The 26,622-nt window shown below is 34.5% G+C and overlaps 2 protein-coding genes and 1 long non-coding RNA gene across 3 annotated transcripts; all 3 read left to right on the top strand.

The window, feature by feature from the left end:
* Positions 1-2,556: 2,556 nt before the first annotated feature.
* On the top strand, positions 2,557-24,849 carry LOC136041411 (uncharacterized). The gene is made up of 2 exons (XR_010621021.1): positions 2,557-2,697; positions 24,684-24,849. It is a non-coding gene; the product is annotated as an uncharacterized LOC136041411 (long non-coding RNA).
* On the top strand, positions 9,556-21,136 carry LOC136041403 (SET and MYND domain-containing protein 4-like). Its single transcript, XM_065726057.1, has 2 exons — positions 9,556-9,575; positions 18,539-21,136. Exons 1-2 carry the CDS (start codon positions 9,571-9,573, stop codon positions 20,628-20,630), a joined length of 2,097 nt encoding a protein of 698 aa, XP_065582129.1. The 5' UTR covers positions 9,556-9,570; the 3' UTR covers positions 20,631-21,136.
* LOC136043996 (proteasomal ATPase-associated factor 1-like) lies at positions 21,135-22,058 on the top strand (the record flags this gene model as incomplete). Its single annotated transcript, XM_065729084.1, has 1 exon — positions 21,135-22,058. A coding segment is annotated over one exon (831 nt), but the record flags the coding sequence as incomplete, so codon positions are not given.
* Positions 24,850-26,622: the final 1,773 nt, after the last annotated feature.

Genomic DNA, 26,622 nt, shown 5'->3' with positions numbered 1-26,622 from the left:
ACAAGAGCCTGGAGACGAGGACAGCGAAAACTAAATGCCACGTGATCATCACCGCAATTTGCGCATTTTATCGGATCCGTACATGGGGTGTCTTTACAATATTCATGAGGACCAGAGCATCTAGCACATTTATAGCAAGTACTAGGACAGTTATCAATTAGATGTTCAGGAGACTGGCATTTGTTACAGCGTCTCGGGATTTAAATTCATAGACACGGATCAGTTCATATTCAATTTTCAACCCCAGTCCAAGAGTCGAAATAAGAGACCCTTGATCACTAAAGGCAATCTTGACACACCGGGAATTTCCAATCCGGGTGGCTTCATCAACTCCAGAACAGTTCTTGAACAAAGATAAATCAAACGAGTCTCCAATCCCTTTTGCGATTCCGTAGAACTTCCTTTCCGAAAACTTAACATCCGATCCACGCAGGACTGATCGGGCTAAATCTCAAAAGCCGCTTGCCGCAACGCTGTCAATATTCAAAATTATTCTGTCTCCAGAGACGCGAATATTCTCATCACATTCATGTCCGGCAATTTTATCAATCACAGCTTTTCGTTTCGACGGATTGTCAAGATCACGCGGTGTCTTCGTGATAACGATTGTCACTTGATTCGTTACGACTGGAATGGAAGCCTCACCGTCCCCTGGTAATCCTGGGAAGTGGAGATTATAAGCAGTCACCTTATCTTTAATTTTCAGCAGGATCTGATGAAGAGTATTAATTTTTGCCGATAGCCTAGAACAGACTACTTCAGGCAAACACGGAACCTCTGTGGGGGAACGTATCACGAAAACAGGAATGATAGGAGAAGGCTCAGTTTTCATTTTCTGAAACTGTTCAAGCATGTCCTTCAGGTGATTCATTAGAGTATTTGGTCCCGTGCGTTTAGGACAAGCATCCGTAATCGACAGCTTTTCCCACAGCAGCTTCTTCCCCTTCGTAATATCAGCCAGCTCAGAAAAGTCAACAGCTGATTTCAAAATAACTACATCTTCTACTCCTCTCTCCAAGTTATACTGAAGAAAGTTCAGAACGGGGGAGAAAACTAAACATTCCAGAGGTTCAAGATCGAAGTCCATTTTCCTTGCACATTCGTCAATCCAAACCAGTAATGAAGGAACCTAGGAACAAGGGAAGTGTAAGTACCCCCTCAACTATTCCCTGCAATTTACGAGTAACTTAATACCGGTGGGTACAATAGGTCGCTTGCGGGAGGTTCCTTGTTCCTTCCCCTCTTCTGCTTGTTCCCAGTACACTTCTCAATGATATGAAATCAAAAATTATCTATGGTCACTGAAATAATTCCAGTTTAAACCACTGAATTAATACAATTTAAAATTGAGAAAAAAAAATATATTCACTCTGAATCTAGGTCAAGTTGAACTATAGCAAATATTACGAAATAACAACTGAATTAGCTACGGTCACTGAAAAGTTCACAGCACTTAATTAATACAAGTCCAAAGCAGGTTTTAAAATCCAATAAATCCAAAGAGGTGTTCGCACTTTGAAGACTAAATGAAGAAATTAAATTGACTTTCCAGCGGTACATATTGGCAAAGGAGGCCTGCGACATTTTTCTGTACTGGTTGGACACTACTATTTCAAACATTTCGAACCTAACGTGAGAATATATTACAGATTATGAACGATTCGTTAAAATCATCAATAATTAATAATAATCTAATGCAAAAAACAGATGAAAAAACTCTAAATTCTTTACATTATAAAAAACTAGAAAACATCTAAAGTCCATGAAAATTATCAAGCTCTTTTTTGAATGAATCCACATCTGGGTTGTTTACTATTGACGAGGGCAGACTATTCCACTTTCTGATGATCCCGATCGGAGAAGGTCCGCTGTCCCTGACGAAGCGTTTACCCTGCAACTAAACGAACGACCACGTAGAATTGATGTGCTGAATTATATGATGTTGGTGGATGCAATGTTATCATAAGAGGCTATTTTGCATACCTTTTAAGTTCTAATCATGTCGCCACGATAAAACGGCAAGTCAAAGCTTGTAATTGGAGCTACCGGAGTCATTTTTCATAAGGGAGGTGAGATAAACTTTGGCAGAATCTGGTCATTTTACGTTGTACGCATTCAACCAAGTCGATGTCCTTATCGTATAAAGTACAGATGACATGATGTTCATATTTTATTTGGACATTAAAAGGAGAGGCCAAAACTCGGATCCTTGTGGCACGCCACTAATTAGAATGTCAGTGTCGTTGTCCATCAATCAATGGCCCCGAAATTTATATACTTAGAAATTTTAAGAAAAACGATAGGATAAGCTTTTCAGCCAGTGTGAAAGTATTGCTCCTTAAAATATGGAAGAATGTAATTTTATTACTTTTTGGTTTACCAGTTTTAGATAACCATTCATGTAGAATTTAATGTTTTATAGTAAAGAAGCTTATGTTACAGAATAGGAATTTGAAAATTTACCAGTGGAACCGTGAAAAGTAGTTTCATTGGTTGATTTAATTTTCAGTTTGTTTAAAAGATGTCAAATGGCCGTATCATACTGACTTCAAAGCCAAATATCTTTAGCAGGCCGTTAATGTGAATTTCGCCACCTAAATTATATTTTTGATGTATGATCTTCAAACACTGCATTTTCGTGTTTAGAAGAAATTAGATACACCATTTTCGTAACAAGGATAGAAATTAAAATCTAAGGTGAGTATTTATCCATTTCAATCTGGTCACTGTTTTAAAGGTTGATATTCAATTTATAGAGCTTATTGACTCTTAGTAAGTTCACAGCATATTGATATTTCATCGGTTTAAGTATCAACTCGTAATTTCCATATTATCACAGTGTAGGCTTCTGCAACAGCCCACTCAGATTATTAAAGCCCTAGTACATGATAAACATTTTAATGATATAAAAGTAGCCTAGCGGCTTCATACTCCTTGTTTATGATTCTTCGATATTTCTTGAATTTTTCCATGTAGCTTGGGGGTTTGTTTGCCTCCCTCATAGGAAGAATCAATATTACTGACCTATGAATAAGATGTATGTTCCACTTAACGTCTTTTTTTGCTCTTTTGAAATATAGCATTCATTTAGGCAAATTCAGAATTTTTTTAAGCTCTATGCACCCTTGATGATAATGTTTTCTTTTACTTTGGGTACATATAATTATGAAAATAATGGGTGAAATTCAAGTTGGAAAGGGGTTAGGTTAGGATAGGAAAATGAAACTTTCAGGGATGGGTCTAAAGGCTAATGTAGCCTATATCCCAGGAAGGTACTTTAAAGTACCCATCTCCACTCCTTCTCCCTCTAGAGGGCCCTGAAATTTGCCTACATGACAGGTGAATGACATGACACCTATTGAAATTTTGACAAAACAACATATTATCTTAATTTTCAGTTACCAGTTGCTTTTTCTCTGCCTTTAGTTCTCAAAATGCAATTTCGGTAAAATTCTAGTTAATTGACTTCTTGCTATCTTGGAAAGGGTTTACCTTAGGAAAATGAAACTTTCAGAGATGAGTCTACAGACTAAAGTAGGCCTATGTCCTGGGAAGATATTTTGAAGTAGCCACCTCCACTCCTTCTCCCTCTAGAGGGCCCTGAAATGTGCCTACATGACAGGTCGATACCTATTGAAATTTTGACGAAACAACATTTTACCTTAATTCTCAGTTACTAGTTGCTTTTTCTCTGCCTTTAGTTCTGAAAAATGCAATTCCTGTTATTTGAGTAGAATTATGAGCCATATCAATTTTTTTTCAAAATTTAGGAAATGTATTTGTATATCTTTAAAACCTTATAAAATGGAATTGAGCAAAGTTATGAAGCTGAAAACTATTTTGTTATACTTTAATTAAGCAGAAGATCTATTTTGCAATGTTTCACTTTTATAACACATATTTTTAAATATGTTGTTCATAGTTGCTTCAAAACACCTTCCCAGTATATACTTTAGTCTGTAGATTCATCCATGAAAGTTTCATTTTCCTAACTTAAACCCTTTCTGAGATAGCAACAAGTCAATTAACTAGAATTTTACCTGCAATTTCTATTCTTTGAGTAGAATTCTGAGCCCTATCAATGTTTTTTTTTTTTTTTAATTTAGGAAATATATTCACATCTTTAAACCTGATAAATTGGGACTGAGCAAAGTTGTGATGCTGAAAACAATTTTGTTGTGCTTTGTTCAAGCTGAAGATCTATTTTGCAAGGTTTCACTTTTATAATAACACAAATTTTTAAGTTCATCAAAGGTCAGGACCCTCTAAAGAGAGAGGGAGTAGAGGTAGGTACTTCAAAATACCTTCCCAGGACATACTTTAGCCTTTAGACCCATCCATGAAAGTTTCATTTTTGTAACCTAACCCCTTTCTGAGATAGCCAAAAGTCACTAAACTAGAATTTTACCAAATAACAGTCAAAACTTCCTGCTTGAACATAATTCAGTTGTTTAAAAATATACAATCCACAGGCATTGATTCATTATGACGCAAAAATTCATAGATCTATAAACAATTGTTATGTTTACTTTAAGATCTTAGCATTGCTCTTATTTAAACTAGTTTACCTATAAATTGATTTGACTGTGACCAAATCAAGAGCTCTATACATGTGAGAAATATATCATTTGGGTCCTATATTTGCAAATTAGGGGGTTTTAGGTAAATCATAGTGGAGCTAGAGTTGAAATGTAGCCTATTAACTACAATTATTCTCTATACAATGAAATAAGACTTGTTGGTTTTAACCCTTTTCAACTATCTTAGCTAAAAATAAGAAGCTTGCAGTTGAATTTTCCAAGTAAAGCAAATATTATATACAAAAATAGCATAAAAAGGCATTAAGTGGTTTGCTCAATTTATTGTAGGTTAATAATATAAATTCTAAATTCACCATGATTGTAACCATAATATTAGGAGAATATTAAATGAAAAATCATGTATGATAAATTTCTAAATAAGGCACTTTTTGCTGTCTTGGAAAGTGGTCAGGTTAGGAAAATAAGACTTATGTAAAAGTGGAAAGTAATGAACCCAGTACCAAAAACATACTTCAGGAATTAACCCTCTTCTGATTTCTGTCTTAGAAATTTGCCTACTTGACAGGTCTAACCTATACCTATTGGGATTTTGACAATACAACTTTATATGCCTACCCAAATTTCCAGTTTCTTTTTCTGTTTGTTGAGCAGAATTTTAAGCCATAGGCTATCATTGTTTTTTGTTCTAAATTTAGGAAATGTATTTTCTGCAGATCTTTGAATCCTCATAAATAGGGATTGAGTAAGGTGCAAAGCTAAGAATACTTTTCTTGTACTTCATTTAAGCACAAGGTCAATTTTGCTAGGTTTCACTTTTATAAAGCAAAGCAAAGGTCAGTGCCCTCTAGAGAGAGAAGGAGTAGAGGTAGTTACTCTAAATTGTCTTCCTGGGACATAGGCCTAATTTAGTCTTTAAATCCATCTCTGAAGGTTTCATTATCCTAACCTAGCCACTATCCAAGGTAGCAAAAGCACCTCAACTAGAATTTTACTGAATGGTAGCCTAATGCTCGTTTTCTTTATAATGTTTTTTTTCCTGATAGACTACATTGTTTTTTAAATTAGCAGTACTCTTGGGTTAAGGTGTATGTCTAGTATATGGCAGACAAATCAGTATAGCTAAAACAATTTATTTAATCAATTCAAAAATTTTCCTACTTTTCCATTGTTGCTCTAATTTATGTTTGTCCATGGCATCAAATTCTTGATCTTAAAATTCTGATCTTAAAGCTACTTTGCATGTAATAGTCAACTTCTTCATTAGATCAAAAATGTTTTCTGTGTAGAGCCTTCTTAAGGGGTTCAAATAAATGAAAGTCTGAAAGGCAAGGTGGACATTTGGAGAGATCTCCCACCCCAGTTTTTAAACAGTTTCTTGATTTAGCAGTGCCAAATGTATATATTCATTGGATCAAAAAAAAAAAATCACACCTTCAGTTAAGAATCTATAATTGTTCATATAGGGGGCCTTAAGTCATTGCAAAAAGGTAAATCTTTCAATTTGAGCTAAATATTATGGACTTCAACTAAAGGTGTCACTTTTTTCCATGAAAATGGCCACCCAAATCCAGAAACAGTTTAAAATTGGGGATGAGAAAACCTTCTAAAGCATTGGTACTGCCCTGACCTCATTTATCAGGCTTTCATTTGGTTGGATCCAAAAATATTTTTGATCAGTGACAAAGTTAAAATCAGGTGTAAAATTGGCTTAAGATCTATCTTAACTTAAAACAGTTATATTATATATTAACTTATATATACTTAAAACAGTGGCAGGACAGACTTATAAATGTTGCTCAGGACTGTTGAAAAATAGCCAATTTTTTGAAATTATACTGTAAATTGTTTCTAAGCTATGTCAATTCATCTCATTACTTATTGAATGACCCTTGTATTAGGCTTAGATTCCCATTTCAATAATTTTTTTTCCAAATATAGATTAATTATTGCTCCTACTGCTTCAGCTGTATCTGAGATCCTCCCCCTAACAAGCCCAGATATATCCCTAGGCTGCATACAAATTTAAAAAAAGTCTCGTTAATGCTACAAGAAAATTCTTAAGGTAAGACCCCAGTCAAAACCAGTGCCTAATATGGGACACAATGTATATAGGGGTAAAATTCTAATTCATGGGCTTCTTGTTATCTAAAATTCTACTTCATGGACTTCTTGCTATCTTGAAGAGTAGTTGAGTTAGGTGAATAAGACTTACGAGTAAATCCAGGGCCAAAAATAGACCCTGAGAAGCATTGCTATCTTTGAAAGTAGTTGAGTCAGGTGAATGGAAGTTTCAGGAATGGATCTAGGGCCAAAAGTACCCAGTATTCCTAAGTAAAATTTTAAGTTTAATAAATTTATTTAGTGATCTTTGAAACCTTATAAATAGGGATCAAGCATAAGTTTGAAGCTCACTGTACCTTTCTTACCAATTATGCTGCAGACTTCAGACTTACACTGAGAGAAGGTGGCAATAACCAATTTCTTGGTTGTAGATATTTTTGTTCACATCAAGCTTGATTTGTATGTTCAGTTTAAGTTTCAGTTGTTATAAAATTTATTTACTCATTTATATTGTTACCTTTTGTATGTTTTTTACCTTAAATTGCAGCTTGGAGCAATCTAAGGATTTTTCCTTGTAGAAACTTTTTGCTATGATTGTTTATTTAATTTCTTTTTTTTTGGGGGGGGGGGGGGGAGTTCATTCTTCTTCAATAGTATTTCTTGTTGAGTTTGAGTTATTGTGGGTTTCTATTCCTTCTTATGTTAAGTTTAATACAGCCTTTACTTTTTTTTTAAAAAAACCTTTTTTGGAAAGTTTTTTAAAATTAATTTCTGTTCATTTTTGTTTTCCTAAGTTTTAAGTTTTTCAATATTTCCTATTGCAAAATAATTTGTAATTCCAAAATAAACTATATGTATCAGTTTTGGCAAGAACTAAGAAAATCAAACTGAATGTTTGATATATAATAATATTAATTACTGAAAGCTCATCAGCTATAGATTTTATTTCATCAGAATTTTCACTTTATTTTCAATTTTAATAAGTACAAAAAAAATATTTATAATTTAATTCGTTTTTTATAAAGCACCAAATATATTGCAGACTATGCTTTTACTGTTAAGGAAATGGGCAATAGCCAAACTCGTGTTTGTATTGAAAACTATAGTGTCTTGAAGAATTTTGGAAAGAGCTAATACAATTAAACTGAATTCCCATGATTTTTGGAATCAATAAGTGTTTTTTTTTTGGTGGGGCGAGGGGGATGGGCTTAGGGCCAGGGGTCAGCTCGTAGGATTTTTGGAATATGATATTGCTGATAATTTGTTTTTGGGAGGGGAGCCAGAGGTCAGCTCCTATGAATTTTTGAATAAAATTTCTTTAATAAGTTTTCTTGGGGGTTCTAGGCCATGATTGGAGGGCTAGGGGTCAGCTCCTTTGATTTTTGAATAAAATATTGTAAATAAGATTTTTTTTTTTGGGGGGGGGGGCACAAACGGAGGTTCAGTGGTAAGTTCCCATAATTTTTGTATTAAAATATTGTCAACAAGTCTTATTTTTGGGGGAGGCGGTCAGGCCATAGAGGAAGGACCAGGGGTCACTTGGAATGGTTTTTGAAATAAAATACCATTGTTAGGTTGTTGTTTTTATGGCACTTAGTATTAACCAAGTGACATATAGCAATAGCAAATTCTGTCTGTCAGTCCTGGTTTTGCTACTTTAGGCACTTCCAGGTAAGCTAGGACGATGAAATTTGGTAAACATATCAGGGACCAGACCAGATTAAATTAGAAATAGTCGTTTTCCCAATTTGACCATCTGGGGGGAGTCGGGGGCCGGTTAATTCGGAAAAAATTGAAAAAATGGAAGTATTTTTACCTTACAAACGGTTGATCAGATCTTAATAAAACTTGATGTTTGGAAGGATATTGTTTCTCAGAGCTCTTATTTTAAATCCGACCGGATCTTGCGACATTGGGGTGGGGGAGTTGGGAGGGGGAAACCTAAAATCTTGGAAAACATTTAGAGTAGAGGGATTGGGATGAAACTTGGTGGGAAAAATAAACACAAGTCCTAGATACATGATTGACATAACCGGAACGGATCCACTCTTTGGTGTAGTTGGGGGGGGGAGGGTTAATTTGGAAAACCTAGAAAAAATGACGTGATTTTAACTTACGAAGGAGTGAATGAATCTTCATGAAACTTCATATTTAGAAGGACCTCGTAACTCAGATCTCTTATTTTAAATCTCAACCAGATCCAGCATCATTGGGGGGGGTGGAAATCTTAGAAAATACTTAAAGCAGAGAGATCAGGATGAAACTGGATGGAAAGAATAGAAACAAGTCTAAGATACATGACTGACATAACTGGACCAGATCCGCTCTCTTTGTTGGAGTTGGGGGGGGGGGGGGTAATTCGGAAAAATGAGGTATTTGTAACTTATGAAGGGGTGATCAGATCTTAATGAAATTTGATATTTAGAAGGATCTTGTGCTTTAAAGCTCTTTTTTTACAATTCCAACCAGATCCTGTGACATTGGGGGGAGGTGGAGGGGAAAACCGGAATTCTCGGAAAATGCGAAAATTGGGGTATTTTTTATCTTAAATAGGTGATCGGATCTTAATGAAACTTGATATATAGAAGGATCCTATGTCTCAGATGCTCCATTTTTGACTCGAATTGGATCCGGGGACATGGCAGGTTGGAGGAGGGAAACAAAAATCTTGGAAAACGCTTAGAGCAGATGAAACTTGATGGGAAGAATAAGCAAAAGTTCTAGGTACATGATTGACATATTGGAACGGATCCGTTCTCTTTGGAGGTGCTAGGGGTGTTAATTTGGAAAAATTAGAAAAATTGAGGTATTTTTAACTTACGAACGGTTGACCAGATCTTAATGAAATTTGATATTTAGGAGGAACTCATGTCTCAGAGCTCTTATTTCAAATCCTGACCAGATCTGAAGTCGTTTTTGAAGTCGTTGACCATCTGGTGGGTTAAAGGGAGAGGAAAAATTTTAAAAAATGAGGTATTTATTACTTATGAGTGGGTGATTGGATCTTAATGAATTTTGATATTTAGAATGACATCATGACTCAGAGCTCTTATTTTAAATCCTGACAGGCATTAAGCCTCTGATTTTCCTTTTAAATCAGTCTATTGATTCTTAGAATCTTGTTGGAGCTCATACCATATGAGCTCTTGGCTCTTCTGGCCTCATCACAAGTGCCATATGAGCTCTTAGCTCTTGTTTTGGATGGGGAAAGGGTCAGGCCGTGCAGGGAGGACCAGGTGTCAGCTCCCATAACTTTTGGAATAAAATGTTGTTAATATGATGAGCACCAGGGGTTGGCTCCCATGATTAATCATTGATGGTTTTTTCAGGGGGTGGGGTTGAAAGTGATCAGGTCATGGAGGGACAGGGGTCAGCCTCCATATGTTTTGGAATAAAATATTCTTTTTTTAAGTGGGGCTGGGGGTCGGGCTTATCTGATCTTTGAACTTTTTGAAAACCTAGGCATAACTTACAACACTTGCCCCAGGCTCTTGGGGGGTTGTGTTGACTCCAGAATTATTGTTGTCTCATTTTCGAACTTATTTTAACAAAATAGTAATCTCATAAATATGGGGGAGAAGACAGAGGGGAGGGGGTTGCTAGCAGCCATCCAATCCCTTTTGACTCATAAAAAGGGAACTAGAACTTTTAATTTTTTAAATTATTTGATTCCCCTCTAAAGCTTATATGATCATCTCTACCATAAAAAAACCTTATATGCCTGGGGCAGAAGCCTCTGGGGGGTTATGTTGACCCTGAAGTTTTGTTATCTGATCATTGGACTACTTTGAACAAAATGGCTATCTAAAAGTTTTGATATGATTTATTTTTTTTTTGAAAAGGGTAGGGGGGTGGGTAGATGCCATTGAATCACTTGACTTTTGAAAAAGGAACTAGAACTTTCTATTTCTTATCAACTTTGCTCTGGGGGGTTATGTCAATCCTGGAGCTTTTGTTATCTGATGCATGAATTATTAATAACAAAATGGCTATCTAAAAATTTTGATTAAATGCGTTTAGGGAAACGAGCATGGGGGGCTAGTCGCTCTCCAATTACTTTTGACACTTAAAAGGGGTATTCGATCTTCAAATTTACAATCCAACAACCCCCCTTTGAATTTTTTACAAGCACCCTTCCATAAGAACAAGATATACCACAGGGCATAACTTGCAACACCTGCCCTGGGCTCTGGGGGTTTTTGTTTAGCTTGGAGTTTCTGGTAACTGATCTTTGACTATTTTTAACAAAATAGCTTTCTCAAAACAGTCCAAGAAAGAGACTGAAGACCTATACACAATAAGAAGTTACTGATTGTTAGATTTAAATGATATACAAATATTAGATACTTCCATATGACATTTTCAAATCCCAAATTCTAAAAAATTATTTCTGTGACAAATCTGTTAATTTTAATTCCTCGTTCGGATTGTCAGAGGTCTGGGATGTACCAAATACCCTTCATTGCTAACAATTATAAGCTGCATTATAAAATTCTGTTTGATCCATCCCAAAAATCTCAACTAAATTTAAAAAAGCATATATTAAAGACTGTGTTTGCTAAAATTTTGATTATTCACCATTGATGATGAGAAATTAAATTATTTGATGTTATTTGTGTGTTTTGTTTTTGTGTCCCTGTGTCTGGGATGGCCTGCCCAATATTTATTTACTTATCCTTGTGGTCTTTTGCTGTATTAAATTTTGGAATCATTATAACGATGAGATGTTGATGTTTTTTCCATGTTTTTGCACTCTCCCAGCCTTACAAGCTCTGCTCTCTGTTGGGACATAATATTGTTATTGTATTTTCAAGTCGAATAAAGGAAAAGTTGAAGTTGGAGTTGATGCTGAAAATTGGCTAGTGCTAAAGCTTATTGCATATTGATGGACTATTTGAATTACCCTTACAGTATGCCTATCTACCTTAGTTCTACCCTAGGATGGAATATATGTGACCATCAAGATGTGAAATGAATCATTTTATTAAATTCACTATCAACATCAGAAAATCTTTTTCTCTACCACTTTCAAATATGAACTTAATAAACAGGTCTATCATCCTATACTTCAAAAATTCATCATCTGTGAATATTCTTAATACAAGTCCTACTGAAAGCTCTCCTAAATTTTTCTTTTTGCACAGCTTCATCATTTCTTTTCTTAAATTTTCGTATTCTTTACATTCAACAACATAATAGAAAATACTTTCTATCTCACTACAATTATCACACTGAGGACTCAGCTTTGCCTATTATAAACAACCTATGCTTAAAACCTTCATGGGTCAACCAAAAACGGAACATTAAGCAACCATATTTTCTTTTATCCTACTATAATTTTTCATATCAAAATTGGGCTTCTTTTTCTGGGTAAGATCTATATTACTACTTTTATCCCTCACTTCCTCAAAATGTTTTTTGGTAAATCCTTCTTACCATCTCTCTAATCTGTTTATATGTTTCTGAAGGAGGTGTAAGAACCATATTTTGTGCTGCCTTTTTGGCATAATTATCTACTTTTTCAATACCTGCCACCCCACATGGGCTGGACACCACAACTGTATCACTATTCTTCTCTCAACAATCTTCGAAATAGAACTATAACATTTATGGATATCATCACTTGGTTTATTTGGAAAATTCTTTAGGGACTGGAGGGTTGATGTTGAGTCACTACATACGAGTAACTTACTTTGGCCACTTTTACTAATTTTTTCAACATCCAATCTAGCGCACTTTCAATTGCTTTAGTATATGCATCAAAAATAGTTGATTCTTTGCTTAGTGACTTTGTTATCTCTGTTAAATTCTGGAACCACTGCTGAACAACCCACTCCTAAACCATTTATTTTTGATCCATCTGTATATATTTTCATATATTCATCATACTTACTATTCAATATTGAGAAGAATTCATATTTTATTAGTAGGAGGTTGTTTTCCTTCAGTTAGTGAAAACTTGGTATATAATAATTGTACCTGTCTGTTGTATTATAGTGGTGTCAGGGTTGACCTTTCACAAGTTTCCCTGACTAGAACCATGACAGCAAAGGTACTTGGATAACTAACACAACTGGAGGCTCTAAAATTTGATAATGTAGAAATATTATGATTTTAAGAAAACAGTTTGTTAAGTAGCAGATGGTGTCATAGGGGGGAAGTTAGAAATGCAGCTAGGAATATTAGCATAGAAATGCTTTAAGATTGGTAGAAAAGAGGAAGAATTGTCCTAAGGAACACGGCAAAGATGAAGAATGTGGAATCAAATGAGAAACTCTCAATCAAATGAAAATCAAACCAAATGAAAATGAATCAAATGCAAAACTCTTAGATTTTGGAGATTATACAACTATATAACTGACTGCAAAATATCCTACATAAAAATGTTTGCAGAATGAATGAAATTTGGAGGTTTCGAGAGTTCAGGGTGCAAGAATAAGTTTGGAAATTAATTTTGTGAAAACTAAGTTGCTTAGACTACGAGCAAACAAAGGTGAAGTGATGTTGGGTAATAAGAAGGCTGATCCAGTAGATAGCTTTACTACCCTGGGTAGTAGTATTAGTAAAGATGGTTGATGCATTGAAGACATAAAAAGTAGAATAGGCAAGGCCCAAGGTTTTTTTTTTCACATTTGAAAAAAAGTTAACGAGGAATAGGAAATTATGTCTGCAAACCAAGAATAGAATATTGGAAGCTACAATAATGATTGATCAAGTATAATTTTGAATCACAGGCGGTTCAGAAAAAGGAGGAGGAATTGTCTGAATAGTTCTGGATAAACATTTGACTGACCATATTTCAAACATTAAGCTTTGTGAAAAATGCAGTTGTCTCCTAATTTGTAGGGGTATAAAGAAAGAAAGATAATTTTTTTGGCCATCCATCTAGGGCCTAAAAAAAACAGCGTGTCCCCAAACAATGTTTTAATGTTTTTTTTTTTTTTTTTTAATGTTTATTAACTATTATTGCAGCTCCAGTCTTTTGAATATTTCACTTGGTTTCTTGGATTTGAATGTTTACTTTTTACTTGAAAACCTCTTTTGTTTACTGAATAGGTATAACAGCCCCATTCACTTTATCTGGTGTATTGCAATTACCAATATAAGTCTTGATACATCAACAGTGGGTTTATTCAGAGATAGTCATTGTTTATATGATTAAATAAAAAAATGTTTTCAACTGAAAGTAAGGAGCAACATTACAACTTGAAAAAGCAGATTTCTTGTATGTAAGGGTAGTGCCCCCTCCTCTATCCCTTGCTCTTAATGTTGAAGTTTTTTAGGACTTTAAAATGACTTCTTATTTTATTTAAACAGCACTTGTGTTTCAGGAGTTGTTCTTAAAGAACTGTGACAAAAAATCAATCTTTATTATAAAGAATAAGGTATCAAGGAGGGGGCAACTCCCTCATATATGGAATGATCACTGTTTGTTTTAAGTTACACCTTCCTTTCAGTAAAAAAAAATAATTAATTTCTGATCGTCTCTAAATAATTCCAGAAAATCTGGCTCTGTGTAAATCCTCCGCGGAAGTTGCCCCCCCCCCAGTGGAAACTTGCTTTCACAGAAAATTTTTCCATTTAGAATTTCTCCTGAGAAAAATTCTCTGTACAGAAAATTTCTCCAATGAAAAAATACCCAGACAATTCCAACTCCACTGGAAATTTCCCTTGGACAATCCCTCCAAAACATTTCAAGATATAAAATTGAGTTGGCAAAGAGACAAATAAACAGAATTTTGAATAGGAATTCTGGCAAATTCCCCCTGTTTAAAATTTCCCCTTGAAAGATAATCCTCAGAAAATTCATCAATCTCCAGCAGAAAATGCCTCCTCCTGTAAAATGTATGCATACTTCCCAATATCAAATAGTATGTGTAAAGAATGGGTGAATTTCATAACTTACAACCCTTTTCCCAGGGGCTGCTAAGGGATCATGTTATCCCCAAAGGCATTGTTATTAGAACTTTCAGATACTCTGAACAAAAAGACTATCTCAAAATTTTGATGTGAGTATTTTGGGGGGAAAGTGGCATGGGATTGGATCAGTAGCCCTCTAATCGTCTTGGTCACTTGGAAAAGGCACTAGAACCTCTGAATTTTCATTTGAATGAGCCCTCTCCTGGTGTTTCTTTCTTTTAGCAAAAAAATACAAAGTTAACATCTTTTCAGATGTGAGCTTGAAACCTCAGCAGTATGTTTCTCTGATGGGCTGAATCTAATTGCGCAACTTTCATTAAGATTCCTTGACTTTTGGGGGTGTTGCTTCACTTTTTCAAAATCAGGCGAATTTTCTCATGCTCTTAACTTTTGATTGACAGCACTAAACTTAAAAAATCTTGTATATCAATATTAAAGTTCTGTTTTTGGTTTCTCTTGCTATTGAGCTGAGTTACTCCTTACTTCATGAACTGTTGGATTTGAAGAACTTAATTTTAAATCCTAGTCACTAAAATAATAATTAGGACCATGCTAGGATCTGTTATCCTTTTTATTGTGATAATTAGCAGTTTGAAATAACAAGTTCAAATTTACTTTTTCAAATTCTATGAAGGATGGTCAAATTGTTATAGTGAATTTTAGATGATAATGGTTACTCAAAGAAAAGGATTGACCAAATTCGTGGAAGAAGAAAATGAAAGAAAAAAGAGATGTGTGTCAAAAATTTTGTTCACACCTATAATAAAAATGCAAGTTATTGAGTAAATATGTTTGAAAAACTTGAATGGGGGGGGATTTCCATTCTTGTATTTGTGAAGTATACCTTCTTGTATCTTACAGCATGGAAATTGAGTTGAAAATTAGTTTGAAACGTTTGCTAGGAAAGAGGCGGGGGGGGGGGGGCAAATATTTTCTCCAATTCTCAGAAAAAGGGTTGAATACAGAGTAATTTTTACTCTGTTACTATGCGTCTTGTTTTGTGCCTGTCATCTGACAGGTTTCTGTCATAACAATCAAGGATTTTTCAGATTCTGGTAGGCTTAGTATTGGAATACAAGGATCTTTTTATATGCCTTATATTTAGTCAAACAATGGAATGAGCAGTAAACAAGAAGTTTTGAGCTTGTTATCATATGAAAATGAGGCTTGATTAGAAAATAATTTCTGAAGTTTTTATCCTAAACCAGTTGTTCCTTAATAGCCTCATCTTAATTTCTTTCTAGAAGAAAAACTGAAGATAAACTGGTGTTGATCTTATAAAAACTGGAATTTCCAAAAGTCTTTGCAAAAGTTTTGGAATTCTATTGGTGACTTTCTATTTTGAGAAATCTTATATAATACCCTATTTTGAAGGTAAACTTTCTTCTAAAATTTCCATCATGGTATGCTGAATCTGTTATTTGCTCATTTGATCCGCATTCCCAGCTGGAATTATTGGACTATCGTGGGGACCCTTTTTAAGGTTATTTACTATATTTATTTTGATAATTTAGCTTGCTCCAAATAAAAATTGACATAATATTATATTCTCTTTAGAAGCCCAATTTAAGTGCATTTTTAACATAAGATTTAATCTGTTTTTGGCATATTTTTGGCGTCTGGGGAATAAGTCATTTTGCGTCCAATGGCAACCGTCCAAAACTGATGGTCTTCATGTTGTGGGAGCTACACAAATCCTAAAATGGTGCTCAAAGTTACCTCATGGGGCGTTTAACATGAAAAAAATTTGAACGGTAACATTGAACAAGAGTTGGAGAAGTTTAAAGGCATGTGGCATCAAACTTAAAGTAAAAACAAGAGCCAAAAGCTCATATGGCACTTGTGACGAGGTCGGAAGAGCCAAGGGCTTATTCCCACCAAGTTTCATTACAGTCTCTCCACTTTAAGCGTTTTTTAAGATTTTTTGTTTCCCCTCCACCCCCCCCCCCCCCCCCCCCCCAATGTCACCGGATCCGGTCGGGATTTAAAATAAGAGCTCTGAGACACGAGGTCCTTCTAAATATCAAATTTCATTAAAATCTGATAACCTGTTCGTAAGTTAAAAATGCCTCATTTTTTTCTAATTTTGCCGAATTAACCATCCTTCCACTCCCCTCCAGATGGTCATATCAGGGAAGTGACTATTTCTAATTAATCTGGTCGGGTCCCTGATGCACCTGCCAGCTTTCAGTGATAGCTATATTGATCACGTATCTAGTTTCAGATCTTCTTCGTGTAAAAATTGGGATGGCTGGGATCCTAACCCGATACCTCTCGCACCCTAAACGATAATCATACCCCTAGACCACAAGCCATGCTTAAGAAGAACAATAATTTTTTAAGGGCAAATAAAATTCTTCTCAACTATCTTGTTCGCTCGCTCCCCCCGCCCCCCAGATGGTCGAATCAAGGAAGAGACTATTTTAATATATTAGGAAATTCTAATTTAATCTAGTCTGGTCCCTTATACGCCTGCCAGCTTTCATTGTCCTGGCTTGTCTGGAAGTGCCCAAACTAGCAAAAGCAAGACGAACAGACAGACAGAGATTGTGATTGTTATATGTCACTTGGTAAATACCAAGTGCCATAATAAATACTATTTTTTTCGAATCAGCTTTTGTCACCTTGGACAAAACGGGCTGAATTACATTTTGCAGTTGTATAATTGATTTCAGGAGGGTTGATTTGAAGGGGAGTGATAAACCACGGCCTGATAAAGAACCTCTAGCATTAAAGTAGAAGGCATGAGCCTTATATGAAAATGATATTTTAAAAAACCATTATATTTTAAATGTATCAGATTAAATTGCAAAGGACCCAAATTAAATTTCCTTAGAATTAATTTTTCTGAGCATAAATTGTACTTTTATTTTCGTATTTCACACTATAAGTAACTTAATAATCCTTTCTATCTTCTATTGATTGTCAAATGACTTCTCTCCCACCACCCTCAAAGAATAAACAAAAGTAGGTCTGAAAGAATTAGGAAATAGTCAGAAATTTTAAACAATAACTAAAGAGATGAACTTGATTTGTGCCTTGCTAAGGATCAGTAGAATAAAAAGTTTCTTCTGAAAGTTCAAACAACAGAGTAAACTTCAATTCAAAGTTAAACAATTGGCCAGTACAGAACACTGAAATTAATATTAAATTTAGACAAGGATAACTTTGAACATATGTTCATTACTTTGACCAATCGAATGGACAGTCTTTGACCAATTTTTCTTTGTTGTAAATGTGAACATTTTTTTTTTGTCTTCATCTTATCTACACAACTAAGTACATTGTTTGAGTATTTTGAAAACTATTTTTTCATAGTTTCTTAGAAAAATTATGGCTATGTAGCTCCCATGATAGCCTTGATCAAATCTACTTGGGTGGGAGTGGAGTCTTAAATCAGATTTGACATTTGTCTGTTGATATTTCTGGTAGAAATTTGTGAGTACTAAAATCCAAACCTAGTCTCATCCCAATTCTGTGACATGTATATTCAAACAACTTAATTATTAGCATCATTTCCTATAAATTTTGCTTTTCAATACGTTCTTCCTGTTTAGCCACCACTAATGCCTGTTATCTTTAATATCATTATACCATATTGCTAAGTGTGCTGATTTAATGAAATAGATACTTTTTATAAAGTATTTCACTAAAATGTGTAGATTAAAAAATCGTTGGCTGTCCCTAGTTTTCCAGGGTAAACAGTTATCGTCAATTCTTGATGACTCCAACATTCCAAACCACCTAAAACAAGTGTTTCAAAAGATGTGGCCTGATCAAAACCTTGTCTCCCCACCCCCCAATATGTAGGTATGGATTTGATGTGAGCATATTGATAGTTATCTTTCATGGATATTGAAAAAGAAAAGAAAAATCATGAAGCAAAGACATAGTAAGGGAACTTCATAGGGATTCAACATAAGTTCTGGTGTTTAAATTTCTTTCTTTTTTCAAGTTATAATAAATTATATATAACTGTTGTTAAATGAATCCCTCTGAAGGTTCCTTTTTGCTAGGATGAAATCTTCATGGCAAGAACTGCTTGTTGGTCCACTAGTTGAAAAAATCCGTGACAAAATACAAGCTGTGAAAAATGAATTCCAGTGCAGTCATAGTCCTGAACATGTATATGGAGATGAAAGTATCTTTGGATCACAGATAATGAAGGAAATATCTAATGTTGAAACTAAAGAGATAATATTTGGCTGGCTGAACGACTGTGAACCTGAAAAATCAGCAGTAGAATGGAAGAACATGGGAAATCAGTATTTTAAAGAAAAAAGATACAGGGAAAGTCTTGGCTGCTATACAAAAAGTGCAGATACTTCTGTTGGTGAAGATAGAGCTGTAGCCATAAGTAATCGGTCAGCATCTTTATTCTTTCTTGAACAATATGAGGACTGTCTTCTTGATGTTGAATCTGTGTATGATTTAGTTCCCACTATGACTAAAGCTAAACTTGATCTTCGAAAGAGCAAATGTGAAATGCTTATTCACAAAGAGAAATTGATAAAGAATAAAAATATTGATGAGCTTCCAGAACTTTTAGCTGGTGAAAACAAATTAATAACTAGTATGTCAGCTGCACTTACTGTTCCATATTCACAAACTAAAGGAAGACATGTAATCACTACTAAATTTGTCCATGCTGGAGATACACTTTTTAAAGAGCAACCATATACAGCTGTCCTCCTTGCAAAAAATGGACTCAGTCATTGTTCGTTTTGCTTCAGGAAAGTATCGGAACAATATGTAGTGTGCAGAATCTGTGGTGATGCAGTATACTGTGATTATGAATGTAGAAAATCTGATAAATCACATGATAATGAGTGTGGTCTTGCACCCTTCCTTCAGTCATTAGGCATTGCTCATTTGGTTTGGAAGATTATCACTGGAATTGGAATTGAGAAATTGGCTGATGTACATGATAATTGTTTATTAGAAACAGTAATAAATGAAAATATTGTACACTGTTATGAAGACAAAGAAAATCCTTACCTTTCTGTGTTGTATCTAAATTCTCACATACTTGATATGAATTCTGGAGATTTAGCTCAGTATGCTATGAGTGCTTTGATGTTAAATCTATTTTTGAAGCTGAAAACAAATGTCTATGCTGGCTTTGATGATGATATATTTAATATAGTGTCAAATTTTTTTTTGCGTCACATCTGCCAAATGATTTGCAATGCTCACGCAATTACAGAACTATCTGAGGACTCAAATAATGAAAGCAACCTTGTTCTTGAATCTCAAGATCGTATTGCCACTGCCATATATCCAAGTGCATCATTAATGAATCATGCTTGCGATCCAACTATAATAAATTCATTTTCCGGAAGGACTTTGATTGTCCGTGCTGTAAAAGATGTCAAAACAGGAGGTGAAATCTTTCATTGTTATGGCCCTCATTTTGCACGCACACCAACTCCAGAAAGAAGGGAAAGCTTGAAATTGCAGTATTTCTTTGACTGTGGTTGTCCCTATTGCACTGACCCTAAGTTGACAGACTTGAATCAAAGGTTTTTTTCATTTGCATGTACTTATTGTAAAGGTTCACTTAGTATTAAAAAGTCAAAAAAAGCTTTTTGTAAAGACTGTGGGAAGGAGCAAAATTACTGTGAGCAACTAGAAGCAGAATCTCAAGCTTTACAGCTACATCGTGAAGGGATTGATGGGTACAAAGAAAATAAGATTGAAACTGCTACATTTTGCTTTACAAAGGCCTTCAAATTGCGAGAAAAGGCACTGTATAAGCATCATTTAAATTTAGCAGAAACGGCAGATTGGCTTGCTCGCTTGCTTGCTATGGTTGGAAAGTATGTAGAGTGTTTACAAACATTGGAAATAGTCCTTGAGGGATTGAGACTAAGATATGGAGAGTTGAGTATAGAAATTGGTTATGAAATGAGGAAGAGGAGTGATGTTCTGATTAGTGCTCTCCAGAATAAGAATCTTGACCACAAGATTAAAAGAAAGTTTTTTAAGAAATTAAGAGATTCTCTTGAACTTACAGTGAAGATATTTGAGATCCATTATGGGTCCTGGAGTGATCCATACAAAGAAGCCAAAAGTAGGCTTGAGATATTTTCTGGTTTTAATTTTTGAACTAATATTTTCTGGGTAAGGTAAAACTCAAGTTTTGAATTTGCCAAAAAGTGAAGTTTCTTATTAATGAAGAGGATATATAATGATTTTCCCATTATCAAATTTATCATATATGCTATGCTCTCTAACCGTAAAGACGTGATGATTGTTAAACTTTTCCTTTACAGGATAAAAATGCCAAAGATTGGTATAATCCAAATTCAGCACGATTGGGACGAAGTTTTAAAAGAAAAGGGGAAGATTTGGATTTCTTTCAAGTATCCTGGGGAAATTGCAGTCCAGGGGCATGTTGATTTTTCTGGCCCAATGGCTCTTGCTTCTAGTGGATTTGAAGTTATTGATTTCAATGCCTGTCTTCTTAAATTGAAACACATTGAATCGTCTGTTATGTGTGTATTTTTGTCTCCTAAACAAAAGCTTGATTCTGTCTTCAAAAAAGCACGGACAATCTTGATGTGACAAGTGGTGGTTTGGGTGTAGCAACTAGTTCTGGCTCTGATATAAACATTTTTGATACTGCAACTGGAAAGGCTTTTGAGAACACTTCAAGGTCATTTGGGTGAGGTTAGGGTAGTGAAGTTTTTTCCATCTGGAATTGTTGTTTTATCTGGTGGCGCTGACTTTCAGCTTAAAGTATGGTGTGCTAAGACTGGGTCTTGTGCAGCTACATTTAAAGGTCATTCAGCAGCCATTTCTGATGTAGGAATAGTTGAAAGAGGCCGTAATATTGTCAGTGTATCAAAAGATGGAACTGCCAAACTTTGGGATTGTGGCAAGTCTGAATGTATAGCCACAGTCTATGCAGAAACTGGAGTTATAACAAGTTGTGCCCTGCTTAATGCTCCAAATGATTTTGACTTGAAATTTCCAAGTGGTACAGCACATGAAAGGGAAGTTGGAACAGAGAAGAAGCTGCTAGTCTTGGCCAAAGAAGACGGGAGCCTAATTTGTGTTTCTTTATTTACTCGTCAAGTGCTTTTCACTAGAAAGATGCCATCAGTGATCAATACTGTTGTATCAGATAGCCACTTAATTTATGCAGGATGTGATGATGGAACCATAATTGTTTTAAATCCCTCTCATCATGAGGAACCACGTTTTCTTAGTCAGCTATGCTCCAGTTCGGTCTATTCCATCCTTCCATTTAAGTCAGGATTCATTTCGTCTCACAGGGATGGCACTGTGATCTATATCGATTTTAGGAACCCATTATTACATACTCAGTTGACAGGGTCTTATTGTGATCCCGTCCTTAAAGTTGTAACTGATGGAGAATGTGTGTTCACATGTTGTAGGGATGGTGTTATTCGTAAATTCAGTGCGAAAGCTATTTAATTGTTTTTCTCTTGACACTGCTTATCTATATTATTTATTGGTTACTTATATCCGCTTATTTCATTACAATAAAAATAAATTGAATTAGTTCTACTTGTATGTGTTTTCGTTTAGTATTGCAAGTATTTAGATAGACAATATTGAAGTATGGTTTCCAATCCCAAGTACCAAGCACAGTAAAAATGAAATTTGATTGTTTGAATTTATTGCCTTGAGTCACAGTCATATCATAAAAAGAAAATTAGGAAAAAATCGAAAATCCAATTTTTAGTCGAAAAAACCTTCATATTTGGTCATGTAGTTTTTTTATAGTAGTCGGCACCAAATAAAATTAAGCATGGTTGAAAAATCAGCTATAAATATATTGCATCAAAGAGCTTAAGAAGGTGTTGCTTTAAAGGTGTATTTATCTTTGTGAATTATCAGATTGTTAATGTTTGAATTTTTACTGGCGAAAAGCAAAGCAAATTTAATCAATTAGTTTTGCTTATTTGTTTTCACGGTTCAACATGGCAACACTGATAAAAATGTGATATTGACCTAAATAAAAAATTCAAACAACAAAACCATATCTCGGAAAAGTTGCTGTCAGGTATGAATAGATCTAAGATGGGTCAGAGGACAAAACATTCTCATTTTGATGTCCTTGGTACTTTGACTTATCGTGTCTGATTTTGAGTTAAATCTTCATATACGAGGGATTAGGGCCTGTGGCGGATCTGCATAGAGTTAAAATGAATTGAGTTTTCCATTGCACTCTGTTAACGATTTTGACAGATTTTTTAAGCTACCTTGATTGTTGTCTACTATGTGTGTACTTGCACGAATCTTAATCAGGAGTTACATTGGAATAGGTTTCTAGTGTAAAATGTTTTGACATCGATTAGCAGCGTCACGGGATTTAGTCCCTTTTCTCATTTTGATAAGGCATGTAAATTTTCTAAGACGTGAAACTTAAATTCCTATATGACTTGTATAAGATTAAAGTAAATGACACGTCTAAAGAATTGGTTTTAAAAATTGCATATTATAGGACATGGGGAACAAAGTATGGCTAAAAATTCCCAAACCTAGTTCAAGTTAAAATCTATCTGTTATTGTAAAATTTGTTTCTTACAGTTTTACCTTTTTGTGAGGATGGGGTATATCCTAGAAGTGCGTGAGCAAACTAATACTACCAACATAAATTTTTGCCTGCAATCCCTGGTTTCTTTGGGTTGTTGTTCTATGAAAGAACTAGCCAAAATATAATTCACGGCTTTTTTTCATCAGAGGGTAAGTATGGGATACTATGATCCAGTGCACAGTACTCATACTTTAGCAGTGGCTGTGGCATTTAGCAGTGGCATATTTTTTATGTTTAAATAACTACAAATGAATATCCCTTAGGCTGTAGATATACGTTTTGTAATTTACTTATTAAAGTGTAGGATCCAAAGGACCCTATTGGGGATGGGGGCTAAAGTTCAGAAACAATTCCTTACTACCCTTGTGCTATAACAGTTGATTCCCATGAAAAGGTCAATGATGTCAGTCAATAAGACAGTCCCATCGCTAACCAATTTTTTTTGGTATGTTTGGTATATTCTTGATGCTGAAGTTGACAAGAGGTGCTGATTAGCTAAAATTTATGAGAGCAAGAGGAAAGTTTTTTTTTTTGATTTTTCAATGAAAATACTAAAAGTGTTTTCAAGATTTATGAAGGGAAAAGGCCCCTCCCCTTTCTTCCCAATTGGTGCTTAAATACTAATTTCTAGCTTACACACTAATGATGAAAAGCCTAATTTAAGAATCGGTTATGTTTTTGTCTTTAAAACTGATTGTGTTTCACGCCACTGTTATTTGTTTAATTTTTTCATTATTTGGATTCTGAAACAGAAATTTGATAGAATTCTGGACGCTTGCATATAAAATCCAACCAGAGACTTTACCTCGACTCATGTGTTGAACCTTGAGTTTGGGTAGCTTAAGGTTGAGCAAATTCCCAGGTAACATTTGAGTTTCAGATCACAGGTAAGGTGAAAACGCCTGCTCTTGCTGCAAGTAAGAAGCAAAGTTTGTTTAACCTTGGAAAAAGATTAGACATAGATCACTCAACTTTTCAGGATTATTTAAAGGCAATTTTGATAATAAAAAAAAAAGAAATCGGTCTGACCTATTTCAAGCAATGAATAACCTGAAATTGTTGTAGTATTGTGTTTTTATGTATTACAATATATCGGTGTATAATTAATGAGATTTATGGTAATTGAACATGTTCCAGATTGTGGAGGAGAAGCAGAAGAAAATAGCCAGATATAAATAAAATATATAAATGGAAAAATAACGAATGCGTAAGGTATATGTCAAATGTATTAAAACAAATGTAACATAAAAAATATATTTTTGAATAAATATAGTAAAATTTGCGAATGAATTTATACAGTACATAGTAATGGCCACAAAGCTAATAAAAATAATATTCATTGAACAGCTGTGGGTGTGAAACCAACTGGAATAGAAAATCCGGATTGTATCCTCATATTTAATTTAAATTAAAATAAAACGTAGTAGGTAGTCCTCCAAAATTGAGACAAAGAAGGATAGTTAATTTAATGTTTGTATGCATTCAATAATAAAATAATTAATGTCATCTAAGCATGCATGAATGCTGGCAGAAGAGGTGGCAAATTTTGAATTATAATGTAATGTGGTTTTGGTAATAAATATATGTTTTAGATGGTTAAGGAGAAGCGTGAAAAGAAGCGAAAATCCACCATCAATGAAGTCGTCACTCGTGACTACACCATCAATGTGCATAAGAGAATCCATGGAGTAGGTTACAAAAGGCGAGCACCTCGTGCTGTTAAAGAAATTAAGAAATTTGCCGAAAAACAGATGAACACTAAGGATGTAAGGATCGACACCCGATTAAACAAGTTTATCTGGTCCCAGGGAATCAGGTAAAGGCTAAAATAAGTTTTGGTTAATTATTACCCATTTCCAATAATGTAAATAATGATGGAGACTACACTGCTTTTTGATCATAACTGAATCAAGAAGTTATGGGGAATGGAAACTTATTCTGAAGAGAGTGAATAAAATAAAATATGAAAGATTTTATCGGTTGTATGGCCAATGGCTGTCCTCAGCGAAATTGAAGAAAAGGTTTTGAAAAAGCTTATATACATCTAATGATAAAAAAGAAAACCAAGATTTCAAAAGCCTTAGATTCACCACTTCACAAAAGCTCATGAAAATATTTTCCCGGTAGTTATTCGTCTTAATTCCAGGTAGTCGTGAAGAAATTAATTGCCAAAGTGAAATTTTCTTTCAGATAATGTTTGGAGAAAGCAAAAACAGTGTCTACTAAAATTGAATAAACTACTGGTGCCAACAAAGGGATCTCCTGGTATTACCCTCATGATTAAAACTATTGAAATCAGTCTTTTCCTTAAAAATAATTGTTTAATCAATTCAGAGTGACATTTTAAGTAATTACTATGTCAAGAATGACATACTCTTTATTCTATGCGTAAATTCAAATCTTATAGATAACTCTGGAATTGTCTTGTATAAATCTGCAGAGAATATTCGAACACTTGTACTGATTTGCAGTTGTGCTGATTATTTTTAAAGCAATGTTTCCCAAAGCGTGGTACCCCTAACCTCTGGGGCGCGGCAAGAGTTTGGAGTTGCATAGGAGTTCGATATAAATATACATATGCACCATTCAAAGAAGAGGCTAATGGACATGGGACTGCATCTTATGGATCCAAACAAATTACGATGCTCTCAGCACAAATAATGTTTCCTTCTCATTGATCCAGATATATGTTATTCAGAATAAATTCTTTTTATATTTTATTATGCATAATTACGTTTCTCTTTTATTAAAGTTTTGTAAATGTACCAAAAAAAACCGAAAATTAATTTATTCTATTCATCCATTTTTTTATGAGGGGTACATATTCGTCAGAAGTTGGGGAATACTTTTCTAAAGTAATACTATGAATGGTATTGTGAAAAGGATAATTTCTAAGTCAATTGGAAAATAACCTTATATCACCATCAAGTCATCTTGTACAATTATAACCTCCATTTTGCTCCATTCGTAACCTTTAGAGACAAATAATTAAAAGAGGTAAATTGGGCTATTTGCATTCTATGGGTCAGTTTGGAATGATTATTTTTTTGATAAAAACCATTCCTCTAGAGTCATTTTTTGAACTGAGTTCGACTGGAATTTTGCTTCCATAACTACCGTGTATTTGACGTAATCCTTCTTTTCCAGACTATTTTTCTTTTTTCGTTTCACCTCAATTATAATGATCCCCAGGATAAGGACGCCAAGATAGTTTTTATCGTACTTCTGTAATTCTTTTTTTTTTCGCTGCACTGATTGGAGGATAGTATGAAATGGGGGAAAAATAATATTTTAAGGTATGTTTTGTGAGATGGGTGCCATTATGAGTCTACTTTAAGCTCTTGTACTGCACAAGTCTTTTCCCCAATGAATAATGCATAAGATTTAATATTTTTGTGTAATTTTTTCGTCTTTTTTATGATATCAAAATTGTTTTCTTAAGAGTATATACTGCATAGTGATGTAATATTCTACGACATGCATATAATTAATATTGTATGTATTATAACTTTTCTCAGATTTCGAAAAAAA

Source organism: Artemia franciscana, chromosome 2, assembly GCF_032884065.1.
Source record: "Artemia franciscana chromosome 2, ASM3288406v1, whole genome shotgun sequence".
Classification (NCBI taxonomy): domain Eukaryota; kingdom Metazoa; phylum Arthropoda; class Branchiopoda; order Anostraca; family Artemiidae; genus Artemia; species Artemia franciscana.
The sequence above is the reverse complement of the archived record's forward strand: the minus strand, read 5'-3'. Positions and strand labels throughout refer to the sequence as shown.